We start from the raw sequence: 14,082 nt of genomic DNA, 5'->3' as shown, positions 1-14,082 counted from the left end.
GATTGGACAAAGGTTATTATTCCCCATCTGTCTGATTCGCTGCAGCGGACAGCTCAGTACTTCATGCTGGGGTGTAAAGAGGTCCACTGCGGATGAGCAAGGACACGATTCTCGCAAGGAGCTCCCGCAAATAGGGCACGAGGGTTGGGCGCTATTCAAGTTTTGACACTGTCGTCTCATTACACCGGGATGCATGGTAATACCGGGACTAATTTTAGACACTTTTCTAGCGAGTATGTCTAGTGTAGGCTGGACTCGTAACTCAAATCCACGACGGCTTACATTTTAACCTTTTAGTCCAATATAAATTGAAAAGTCCAATTTAATAACAAAATGGTAAATGAAGTGCATTTTGATTGTGATTATCTACATTGTCCAAAGTGCTTTACCAAGCAGCTCATTTTTTAATTTTTATTCTTTTTCCAAAATATACAGATGTGCTAACGGCAACGTGGTAACTTAGTTTAAACTCCAGGATCCCTCGCCGTGCGCTGTCAAACGGCAGACACCACTAATCCTTCTCAACCAATTTTAAATTCAGGCAGTGATTACTTTGCCGTGACCGGCCACTCTCCTACTAACGTTATTTGGCTGTAAGAGGCACTGCATGGTAAATCGCTGGAGCAAGGAATTTTCCGCCTGCCTGAATTGACAATTTTACTGTGATTACAGCAGATTGCCTGTGAATTTATTATTTTAGCGTGGTGTGGAGGCTGCCATCTTGCGGTATATGCCATTTAGCCGACAATATAATAAGGTAAATAATATAAAATGTTTTTTTTTATTCACAGATGGGTAGTTGTTGAAGCCAAACACGTATTTTCAAAACAAACACGTTAACAATACAATAGCTCGGCTTATCATCTGACACACCCCTCCCTTACTGGTGGGTTAGTCAAATGACCAGTTATGGCAAACACTGGTAGTCCTAGTGTTAACCCACAACTTCTTGGCTTCCCATTGTTTGCCATAACTGCATAGACTTTTCTTTCTTCCAGGTTTATTATCCATGTTTCACTTTGCCAAATCGACTGGACAGCACATGTGAACACATTATTCATTTTTTGTAGAATTTGGCGCATTTATGCTGGGCATGTCTACAGCACACGTGACGGTGCCTGATTCCTGTGATTGGATGACAGGAGTAAAGTGAAATTTATCTGACTTTGCTATTTATCTGATCTAGGATCTGTAGTGTGCAGTTTGCTGTTTTTATAAGAGTTGATAGTCAATATACGGGACATTTAGGGTCCCGTATGGGACAAACCAATTTAGCCCAATATACGTGATATCCCGGCTAATATGGGACACTTGGCAATCCTAACTGGCTTCCGCATTAACTAGCTCTCGATTCGAGCTATGGCTGTTAAGGCAATGTCAGTCCAGTCATTTCGAGTTCCTCTCTGCAGATTCATCACAAGCTATAAACATGTGAAATGAAACAGGTTGTTTACAACTCCTGAGTGGCTGTAAGAAATAGTAACCACAGTAAAAAAGCAAAATAATAATTAATGGTACAGAGTGGTAATTGAATCCACTACGCCACACCGTGGCACACTTTACCTGGTGCAATATTTGGACTTGTAATTCACAGCAACCTGCTAAGTGGCGAGTTTTTGGTCATGGCAAAATAACCACTTTCTCGTCCTCCTTTGCTCTTAGCTCCTTGAATTCTTGAGCAACTTTGATCCTGGTAGGTTTGTTCCAAACATTGGATCTGCACCTATGATACAAGCCATGTGTAGTTTCAACATGGGAGCCACTCAGCGTGAAGGCTCTATCTAACAATATGTATGATATATATATGATATATGATATATCTATGTGCTCATGGACACCTGCCGTATTTTGCTACCTTTTTCTAAATGATCGGCAATGCCTCTAGTATTTTAAAATAACTGTTGGTGTTGAACTAACCAAAAACAAAAAGAGGCCAAATTGCAGCGGTTGCATTTTTTGGGGGATCAATACGCTTGAGTGGAGAGCCACACGACTGGCCATGGGCTATCGGTTACCTGACTAATCGAACGTCATTCCGCTGCAGTTACAAGAAACATTCTAGCTACTAGTAGTTTTAAACAGTTATAATGATATTAAGTTGAAAACATTTATATGTGCTAGCAAAAAATTATATAAAATATATTAGGTCCTTATGCACTTCATTTTTTTTTTGTTTTGTTTTTTTTACGTCATTTGAAATCCCAAAATGTTAGTGTGTTTAGAGTTCGGAAGATCAGCCTGGAGCATTTTGTCTCTGGGTCCATCACACTTTTTGGAGAGCCAATTGGCCTTGTCAGCGGAGAAAATTCTAAGTTGCAGCCTTGTCCTTGGCAGTGACTGCAATGTACCAGATGGTGATGTACTGTAGAATGAACTAATTGATGTTACGGTAGAGATTCTCATGACTGAAAAGAGGTACAGTCTTACTGCATGCACAACATGTTGAGACGTTTCCTGGATTTGCAGACTTTTACAATGCCACAACCATTTCCAGTGTCAATAGCCTACCTGCTTTTTGCATGGTCATTATTTGCCCACCTTTAGTTTAGTCACGTAAACTTGGTTGGGACAACGTGTCTTCCTATAGTGGCATGATGGCTGCTGTCCTCAAAAATGATTTTGGCTTCATTGCATGTTGGGTTGAATGGTCTGTAAGCAAATGGCATGGGTCCAAAATTAGGTTAAAGGTCACTCAACGAGTAAAGATAATTAGTAATGCTGTAATCCTTGTTTTTTTGTGGAAGTGTTGCTTAGAAATTCTGACATTTAATAGGTGGCTTGTGTGTTTAAAGGAGTACTCTGAAGACATCAAGTATATGTTCTTCCCACCCTCACCCCAGCTGTAATCTTTATGACAAACACCGTATTTTTCCGTGTATAATGCGCATAATTTCCCCTCAAGTAAATTGTCAAAGTTTGGGGTGTGCATTGTGCACGGGCAAAAGGGGGGAAATAAATGTCTCCTATTTTGAATGGTTTTCCAACATCATTACACAATAACAAGTTACTGCCGACATACACAATTGAACTGGTCAATTACATTGAAACAATACCAAAACACTATACAATGATAAAACAATGTGTTTTGAAACAATTCGGATATATTATGAGCATTTCACAAGATTGTGTTGCGCATTATACACAGATACTAGCAAATAAACATTTTTTTCAAGTTGAAAACCAAGAATGCGGATTATTCACGGGGGCTCATTATACAAAGAAAATTACGCTAATGAAAAAGTCGACATCTCATCCTAGTAAAGGTAAATAGTGGCGCAATAGAGTACAGTATAGTAGAAACTCAGTCATCCTTACAAACACCACTAAACAAAATTGATACAATGCTCAATTAGACATGGTACCTTAGCTAACTGTAGATTGGGTAAATGAATTTTAATTAATGACAGACTTCAGTGTTTTAGATTAATTTCTTATGCAAATTAATTAGGAGGGAAAAAAATCTGATCAATCACCAGTAATGTTTCCTTATTAATTGACGAAACCTACAAAACTATTCTAGATGATTATTTAAAAGTTGACATTTGAAGGTTATTTTTTTCCATAGCTGCCGTGCACATAATATACAGTAAATCACAAGCGAATAACTCAGTTAAATCATTTAGCAGTTTTTTTATGTAAGGTACTGCATGTGTATGCCAATGTTTTCCAGGCCATGATGGGGTGATGGAGGCCATTGTGGGCCAGCTGTAATCAGGCAGAAAGAGACAATTGTTGCCGTGGCTGTGATGGATCTCTTTGTTTTTCCCATCCACGATTTGAAACCGCCAAGACAAAGGGCATTTTGATCGATTTGAGGGTCTGCTGCCTTCATCATGGCCTGTGATATTGTGAGTTTGTCTTTTTTACCCCACTCTTCCATTTATTGGTGAAGTGAGCTTCCTTTCCAAGTCAAGAAATGCTTGAACGCTAATGTTTGTTGAATAGTGACTAAAGCAGATACGGAAATATTTATCACAAGATGACATGCAGACTCAATATATGTGTAGGAAAATACTGCCATCCCTTTTATATTTTTAGTAAACAAAAATAAGCAATCGCGTCATCTTCTTCTTCGTCGTCTTCTTTTATACTCAAATTATAGTTTTTTTTTCTTTTCTTCTGACAATGAGGTTTTTGTTTTACCTAACTAACACCTGACAAGAATGAAAGCTCAAGAGAACTTAAAAATTCCTGAAGAAGACGGGAGTTGACATTGAAAATTGTGGAGTTAAACCAACTATCTCATTGTCTTATGAAAGATAAAGAGCTAATTAATAAAATAAGCAATCATTAACATGAAGTAAGAAGTCACACAGATTAGATTTGCATGCTGTCAATATATGTTGGTTTCTGAAAACATTGGAATAACCCGTTTACGTGTGTGTGAGCGAAGTTTCCATTTACTTGACATAATATTCATGTTAGAAAAGGGGTAACCCGAACGAGGACATATTCTGTTTTTTGCACACGTTTACATGGCCTTTAGAAACCCAAATACGGCCAATATTCGGGTTTTTAAACTCAAACACTATAACGTGCACCCACCCGCACACACCTTAATCCACATTGTTTAACTTTGTGTGGAGAAAAAAAATAGCAAAAAACATAATGTAGTAAAAATAAATAATTGAAAAAAATATATCCATCTAAAAATGTGTATATTCATTCACTAAAAAATATTCAAATTCTGAATTTTTATTTTAAAAATTCATTTTAAAATAAATCGTTCAAAAATAAAAAGTGAAACTCAATTCTGACACTGTTCTGTAGAAATTCATTCATACGGTTGTGAATATTCATGTACTTTAAAAACCTAATAAAAACATGCTCTTTGAGTGGTTATTTTACTTTTGTGTTCAAAAACTTAATTTGAATCTCTATTTTGAGGTTTTTATTTGACTAGTTTTCAAATGAACAATAAATATAGCAAGTTTTAACCAAGGCATGTTAGTTTCAGATTATAAATTATTTTGTTTAAACTATGTACGCTCCTCCTGTGGCTGCTCAGGGCATGTCTTGTAATTTCAAGGCAAAGTCTTCAAATGCTGATTGTATATAATTCTTGTAGCACATATGTCAATTTGTGGGGCTGAGGTTTCAAAGCACACATGGTGAAGAGGCATTTAGCTGTTATGATGCAAGCAAATTGGAAAAAGATGGCATCAAAAGTATGAATACTTTTCAATCCAAATTAAAAATATGCCCCCAAACAACCCCAATCCCTTTGATTAAAGTCTTCCGAGCATTTTTAAAATCAATTTCACTCTACGACAGGGGTGTCAAACTCATTTTTGTGGACGGGCCACATCGTAGTTAAGGTTTGTTATGACTGTGAGCCCATATAAACGTATGATCACCTTACATTATCACATGAACGCAACTAATTGCTGGAAAGCCGTTTTGAAATCAGAAGCCAGTACGTAATTGTTTGTTTAACAATTTTTCAATTTATTTAAAAAAGGGAGGATTAGTAACAAATAAATGGCAATATCTCATATCTCAATGTTGTTAAAAGTGAAGAAAATGTACTACAATCAGGACGTTGACGCACATGATTTGCCCTTTGCGGGCCACATAAAATGAGGTCGCAGGCCAGATCTGGCCCATGTGCCTGAGTTTGACGTCTGTGCTTTACGGTCTTCTAGTAATTTCACAAAGCTTTTTATTTCTTTCCTTTGCTTTTAAATGTCTTTCAATCTTTTGGTTGTGCTTAAATGTTGTTAATAGACATTAGTTTAGACATTTTAATAAGCTACTTTTGTTCTTTACTCTGCAAATATCTATAGTATTTCTGTTAATGTCTTAAGGTGCGATTTTTGTTGTGTGAAGCACATTGAGTCATCCTTTATATGAATTGTGTCGTTTTGTTTGTGGAGACACTGGTATTAACTCTCATGAGTTTTCAAAAAGTCCACATGAACTGAATGATTTTTTTTTTAACACCATGTATCTTTTCCTCAGATATTTGCATCATCTCTGATCCAATAAAGGTCATATTTGATATAAATAGGCTAAGTGCATTGCAAGCTCCTGTCCTAATGACTGCGCTGGTTAAAGATTCTCATTCACACCATTCGGCAAATTAATTTTCAATTAAAATGATAAATTTGTTTTTACACTTGAGTACCCATAAAGAAACCTCCCCAAAACAGAACATTTAAACTCCACACAGACAAACCCCCATCCCTGACCTTAAGTACTTCCTGCTGAAACTCAACAGCGATAACTACTAGACAACTGTGGTACATATACCACAGAAAAAAAATCTTAAAATGTATAAACAAACCAATACTGTACAATTGTATCCACAAAGATAAAGTCACATTTTTAATACTGCTGCGTGGATGTGTAATTCCCTGGCCAGCCTTTCATTTATTTTCTACACAAGTTGTCCTCATTAGGGTCACGGGTGAGCTGAAGCATATTCCCGCTGCCTTTGGGTGAGAGACGGGGTACATCCTGGGCTGATGGCTAGCCAGTCGCAATTTTTCTAACCACAGTTTCATCCATTTTGCATAGGCATGAATTATACTTCATCAAGTCATTTTCTTGTGTGAACAACCCACTACCTCAAACGCTATTAGAATTAGTGTGAAAATGGTCTGTGAGACTGATATGAGCTTGACAGGGGTCAGGAAAAGATGTTTACTCGGGCTAATGTGAATTCATTGTTGTCATTTAAGAATGGAACACTGGCATTGAACATTTTAATGGGTTTCAGGTGTGTAGGGAGTGGAGGTTATGTTTTGGGAGGTGGGGTAGGAGGACAGATTTCTTGCCTCAAAGGAATGATTGCATTTGCAATGGAAAACCAATCTGCAATGCCTTGTTTTTATTACACGCACTGTAACCCTGGGACTGAATTAAAAATAAAAAAGTGCCTTGGCAGAAAATAATCGCATATCAAAAATTCTTGATCTTAATTTTCATTGTTAAACCCCTGAATCAAGAAGCTGTCTGAAGTCTCAAGGAAGAGATGTTTCCAGACAAAGACATTTGGAAAGCTCTTGTCGTGGTGACAGATCTCTCACTGCGTTAGCCGTTGACAGGGTGAGGATGATTGGAATCATGTAAAACAACTTCCTGCCTCGCTTTATATACACACAGAGTAATAACGTGATGCTATGTGAATTGTTTGGCAGTTCGGAATATGTCGTACCATGTGTTGCATCAGGATGTGTCGTGTGTATTGTCTCATCCCTTGTGGTTCTTATAGCATAGTTTCCACTATCCTTTTTTGTAAGTTTTGTTTACAGGACTGTGATAATTTTGGTCCACAGGGTCTGACTCCGTTGTTTCTGTACAATGCTGAACTGGTTGCCAGCCAATCACAGGGCACACAAAGACGAGCTATCATTCAGACTCACAATCACACCTATAAGGATAATTTGGATTGCTCAATTAACGTACCATGCATGTTTTTGGAATATTGGAGGAAACCGGAAGATATGGAAAAAAACATGCAGGAACCAAGAGAACATGCAAACTCTACACAGTAATGCCTGAGCCCGGATTCGAACCGTAAACCGCGTAACTGTGAGGCGTAAGTGTTAACCAGTTGACCACCGTGCCCCCCAGAAAAGTTTAAACTTTTTTTTGTTTCTTTTTTTATCCTATATATCAAAACTGACCTGACAGTAGAATATCATTAAAATTATCTGGCACTAATTTTATGCCTCCGATTTAATTATTGATTATTTCTGAGCTTGTCATAGTGCAACAAATCTAGCCAATCAGAGACACTAGAGACAGAAGGCGTGACCAAGTAGTCTGTCATCATTTTCCCATGTGCGTGCATGCAGTCACGCACGCACATGCTACTGCTGCACAGCCCTGTCAGGCCGAGAGTTTTCTTAGCTGGATTGTTGAACTTCAGTCAACAACAAAAGTTAAAAGGAAGGAATGGGACGGCCCTCGTCAAATCAAGGGTGTGCAGGGGTCATGTTTTTTTCACTGTTGCAGCGTCCGCCCAACTCAAATATTGAACCTGCAAATGCCTTTTGTGAGCACAGAACACCAAACTAAAAGACTGGGCCGCAATTCAGCTCTCAGCACTATTACAGTAGAAAGCACGGAAGTGAGTTTTTCCAACCACACTGCTTAAACTGGCATCTGCTACGCGTGACCCGAAATATTTAGGTCGACAGGAGGCGAGGGGGGTTGAGGACAGATCTTTCGTCAGGTATACTGCCCCTCTTTCCCTTCAGGCTGGCCCTTCAAGTTCACATACGAGCACCTAATTAGATTTACTTCAAGTGAGGAGTTTGGGGGACGTAATTGCCACATGAGGTGGATGACCCTGTTGGACCGTCCGCTTCACAACTCTGCGCACACCAATGTCCACATTATAAGCAAAGCCTGGGCTTCTTCTTGTAATTACTTTATGCCAAAAGCAGCTAAAAAATAAAAACCAAGCTACTTTCTATTCTATATCATAGCAGCAGTTGCCAACTATTGACGGGCTTGCACTCGGACGTCATTGTCCTTGAACCATATTGCGTCCTATCCGAATATAAACACCAAGTAAACACAGTGCCTTGTATTTGCGCAGTCTTCGAATTTTAGTTTTAGTTTTTTCAAGATGAATGTATCAGATCTAACACGGTATTCAAGAGGTCATGTCATGTTTGTCGAAAAACATTATTCATCCAAAGAAAACAGTATCTGTCTGCTGCCTCATGTTTGCTATCCTTGCCATATATCATCTTTCAAGTCAACAACCTCCATAGAAAGAAATAAAGATATCAACCCATGTGACATGATTTCCTTCCCTCGAAGAAGTCTTATATGCATAAACGCGCACATACAAGTGCACCAAAAAAATTGTATCATTTGTGTGGCAGTACCTCTTGGGATGAATTGTTTGCAGACAAGATTTTATCATCTTTTCACAACAGGATGTTTTTTCTTAAGGAGGGTGAACTTTTTTTCCCTCACCCATTAGATAAGTTTTTCTTTTTTTTGTATCTGCGTTCTGACATCATTAGGGTGGCAGTATCTCATCTGTAAAGACTCAAGTCCCGCTCTGGATAAAAAAATGCAAATAACGGCACCTCATTGTTGGAGATATATATATATATATATATATATATATATATATATATATATATATATATATATATATATATATATAGGTTCTTGAAAGTTGCAATTGTTAATGTCAAGTGTTACATTATTATTGTTTTTTTCTCTTTGTTTGCTGTCAGCAGCCCTTTGCCACCATGGCACCAGTGTTGGGAAAATTAATTTTCTTTGCAAACTTGTTCAAAGTTCAAGTTCATAATTCAAACTTTTTAACCAGTTCACTGTTCCAAAGAATGAAGTAGTTTATGTTTTTCCTGCCCTCCCCAATATGTTGCCTATTACTCTCAAATACTGGCATTTCCATATTGTTGCCAGGCTAGTAGACAGCTGCAACTTTGAACCGACAATCTGAAAAACATGAGGAACAACTTGTTGCTTGAAAACTCTTTCATGAAAGAGGAATTAAAACAAAACCAGTACTGTCAACTTTAAAGTCCAAGCACAAATACAATCTAAGATAGGAACCAGGCTAAGTTCGGAAATTAGCTGCGAACACTGAATAAAACCTACACACAGCGTAAACTGATGACCCACCTGTTATATACTGCTGGCGAATTAATTTCTCTCTTTTTCGTGTTTTGCAGGCCCTCCCAAATGACAAAGTATTCTTATGACCAATTAATAACAATTTCTTCTTGGTGATACCATAACACTGATAACAATATTTTTGTCTTCTCAATGGAGTACCCCATTTGCAAACAGATTATGAAGATTGTTAAGTCACATCTCAGTGTGAAATACAAAACAAAATACGAACAGCTTTTTTTCTGGAATTCCAAACTTCCTTAACAGAACCTTTTCAGATGTTTTGGTTTGCCCACTGAGACAAGTGGAGCGTTTTCGGGATCTTCGACCAGATGAAGTGACAGATTTATTCAGCACCACCCAGAGAGTTGCCAACTTGGTGGAAAAGCACTTCAATGCCACATCTCTCACCATTGCTATCCAGGTAAAGACACAAACAACATTATTGTGTGTTTTGGAGATGAACTGTATTGAACATGTCATTAATTTCTGTATTCAAACTTTCTACATTTTCCTTAATACTAATGACCATAGCCACTGGAAGTAACTCCATTGAATGGTTCTTTGAATGTTGAAGTTTTGGTTATGAAATGGTTGCATCCAGCGACCTGCTAATTCCGAAGCCCATTGCCACTTAAGTCATGATAAGCCTTGCATCATACAAATTGGAGTGGCTTTAAATACTTTTCACATTTTTTGTAAATGCTGATGACCACTCATATGTGAACGTTCCAATGAGGACCACATTTTATTTTAGTCTACGCTGTGTGCTACAATTCCATTTAATACCTGCATAATACTACAAACATTTATTTTTGAGAAACCGAAGCAGTCGATATTCAAAACATTTCATAGTCATCATTTTAAGTCAATAAACTAATTGTTTCGAACTGTACTTTCCTTTTTACACCCTGATCCGCTCTTTTGTCTTACATTGAACATAATATGATGGAACTAATTTTAGAGCCATCTCCGACACCTACAGCAACTTACACACAGACAGGCTCTCACCTCAGATTGAAAAGCCTTTTTTGCATAACGGGTGATATATATGCTAATATGAAAATAGCACCTTGCGTGCACGATGGCCCTCAGACAAAATTGTTTCACAGGTTGGCAAGAAAACCAAAAGGGGGGTTGGGGGTAGCAAAGAGCAACCTTTACCTTGATGTCACTTTTTTTGACTGTTAAATTGATCACTGAGATTAAGATTGTCAGAATAAATCATGACGGCTCCCTTTTTTTCAGAGAACACATTAAAATGCATTTTCTACAGGAGGTGTATTTTTTTTCTCATCAGTGGGCATTTCCATGAAAAACAGTATCATATGATTTAGTGTTGATAAAAAAAACAACAAAAAAAAACAGGTTTCGGGCAACACTTGACTGATTTTATTGTTGTCTCTGATCAGTGCAGTTGCGTCTTTGACTTCCGTTGCAAATAACAGAATTTAATCATTGTTAAATATATTAGAGAGGTACAATATTGTATTAATATTGAATTTTTTTTTATTATAAATATACATTATTAACAGGGACATATTATGGGAAAATATTTGTCTTTGTATAACAAATAGTTGGGCTGCAATACTTGCCCACCTATTAAGTATGAAAATAAACAGCAAAGTAAATCTGTCATGGTTTGTGTTTGTTGTTTTTGGTTCTGTTCCTTGTGTTTTGTGTGTCTCGTCATGATCATTGTGTCCACCTGTGTTCATTTAACCAAGCCCCAATGTTATCCAATCAGCACCCACCAACCCTTTATGTCTTGTCCAGGTGTTCCTTGTCTCGTTAATTTGTTTGTATTTAGTTCCTTGTTTGCTTTCACTTCTGGTCGGTTCATTTTCCCTGTCAGATGTCCATGTCAGTAGTCTGCGTCAGTCGTCCTGCCCTTGCCATGTCTTGTTGCTTTTTTTTTCGTCAAGTCAAGCCAAGTTAAATTGCCCTATTGTTGTTTATTACTTTGACCGCTGTTAATTTAAACTTCAGTATTTTTTTGATTCCCTTGTCTGCATTTTTGTTTTTTGAAATTAAAACCCCCTTTAAATTACTCCTGCCTCAATTCCCTGCATTTTGGTCCTCCTTCACTACAACCTGAACCTGACAAAATCTTTCAGGTTCATATTTCTGAAAATGTGTTAGTGAGGGATTCATTCATTACTGTTACAAAACATTGGGGGTACTTAATGTAATAACCATCCTCACACCAAGTTTCAAAACCAAGGACATTATTGGATAAAAGGTCTGTAATCCTGTTCCTCGAGGAATGCTATCTTGCGTGTTTTCCATCTCAGCCTGCTGCAACACATCTGATGTGTGTGTTTGTGAATACTTATTGTGGTTAAATCCCCTTACAAGGGGGACTGATCGGTATGTGAGTGTAAATGTGTAGGTGTGTCGCTTAAAACCCGAAAATGTATTTCTCGCACGTCTAAATGTTTAGGAAGCCATCCGCCTTGAAAAACAAAGCATAATCCTGGTTCCGAAATGCTTCGTAGCGTCTCCAAAATTAATCTGAAGCAGTTTATTCCTCATTTTCTCTGCGATTGGCAGCATTTACGTTTTAGACTCTGTGCATTGTCCTTGTTATTTTTCTTGAGTTTGAGTGGGCGTGGTGCAACCCTTAAATTGGTATGTACTTTAATAATGAGTCACGATCCTTCATCACTGCAGTACTGAATCCAATTCTGAGCATTTTGCAAGCCGTCTACTTTTTTAGCCCCAGGAGAGGAGCTACAGTACATTTACATTTAAAGATCCTTAGGACAGACTTTTAATAAATACAATACCTTAAATAGTTACTCAAAAAGCGAATAATAATTTTCGAGGATGACGTATTTGTGAAAGCACAAGCCGTCAAAATGGGACGGTCCCTTAATGTCAAAGCGCTTAATGTCAGAAAGCTAACCAGTCATTATCAAATTTAACATGAACATCTCCACGTATGCCCACTTAAACCTCTGAAAATCACAAAGCAATCGCCACAGTATTTTGGAGTTTATGGGCATTATTTTCTTCCTGATGCGCACATACTTTTTTTTTTTTTTTTTTTTACAATATTTTTATTACTTTTTCACACATTATACACATGACAACAACAACAGAAAATAAACAAAAAAGTAAATAAATAAAATAAAACAGGCAGCTTCACACTATGTTATAGCACAGTGGGTGGTTGAGCACCCCACTGGCCCACAAAATTCTGTAAAGGTTTCCACATTTCCTCAAACTCCTCTGCTCTCCCTCTCATGACATACGTCAGTTTTTCCATTGCCATATTGTTTGTCAGTTCTTTTATCCAGTGATCCAGTGAAGGTGCGTCCGTTTTGTTCCAGTATAATGCAATGAGTCTCCTGGCCTGTAGGAATCCAAAGTCAATCAAAGTAGTAATTTTTGTGCAAGCCACAAAGTCTTTGGGGTAGATGCCCAGCACAAAAAGTTTCACAACATGAGGTATGTTAATTCCAACTATAGTTGACAATGTCTGTCCTACTCCTCTCCAATATTTTTGCAATTTCGGACATTCCCAAACGCAATGGAAGAGGGAGCCCCGTCCCTCTACACATTTAATACAGGTGTCTGGTATAACAGGAGACCATGAGTTCAGTTTTACAGGTGTGATGTATGTTCTCATCAGCCATTTATACTGTAATGGTCTCATTCTAGTATTAACAGTTTGTTTCTGGGCTTTAAGGCATGCCCTGTGCCATTCTTCCTCTGTTACAGCCTCCTCAAAATCAGAATTCCATGCCTGTAATCTATCAATAGAGGATTCATCATCATGGGTTACCAAAAGTTTGTAATACACAGAAATGAAACCTTTATCGTCACTGTGTGAAAGTGTCAGACGTTCCAAATTTGAAAGGGGAGGTTCTATGTTGATCGTTTTGTATTTTGCAGATATGAAATGTTTGAGTTGCAGATATTTAAAGAAATGCTTTTTATGAATTTGATATTTATGTACAAGTTCTTCAAATGTAAGCAATATACCGTTATCATATAAATCACCCACACTTCCAATACCCTTTTCTGTCCATATCCTAAAACCCCCATCTGCCCTTCCAGGCACAAAATTTAAGTTACCCCTCAAAGGGGTAAAACGTGAAATTAGAGGAGTGTCTTTAATATGGTGATGTGCTTTATACCAGATATCAATAGAGTTTTTCACAAACGATGATGCGCACATACTTAATGTGTTTCCCATCAACGAAAAATTACGGCTGTAGGCGTTGTCAGTAGTTTTGGAATTCTGGTAGTCCTGGTCTTAAAGAAAGGAGAGGTCCACTTTCAGCTCAGTTAAGGATTTAAGGCTAGGGTTACATCACTTCAACAGTGCACTCCGCTATTGTGTCTACCCAGCACCGGAAGCTTCGGTGCCTTAAGACGTAGAACGTTGAACTGCTGCGTGCTTACAGTATTCAAATAATATAAATAAACCATTGTATTCAATCCACAAACTGCACAGATGTCACA

General features: G+C 37.8%; 1 protein-coding gene across 3 annotated transcripts in view; it reads left to right on the top strand.

Moving 5' to 3' along the window:
- fhit (fragile histidine triad diadenosine triphosphatase) overlaps positions 1–14,082 on the top strand; it is a 200,658-nt gene that overhangs the window by 101,700 nt on the left and 84,876 nt on the right. For all 3 annotated transcript variants that reach the window (XM_088309241.1, XM_088309243.1, XM_088309242.1), the window contains one exon: positions 9,888–10,033. In XM_088309241.1, coding sequence (XP_088165367.1) covers positions 9,888–10,033 — 146 coding nt within the window. The remainder of the gene's footprint in view (positions 1–9,887; positions 10,034–14,082) is intronic.

This window comes from Idiotropiscis lumnitzeri, chromosome 11 (genome assembly GCF_059441095.1).
Source record: "Idiotropiscis lumnitzeri isolate Australia: NSW breed Sydney's pygmy pipehorse chromosome 11, RoL_Ilum_1.0, whole genome shotgun sequence".
Classification (NCBI taxonomy): Eukaryota; Metazoa; Chordata; class Actinopteri; order Syngnathiformes; family Syngnathidae; genus Idiotropiscis; species Idiotropiscis lumnitzeri.
This window is presented reverse-complemented; position numbering and strand designations above follow the sequence as displayed.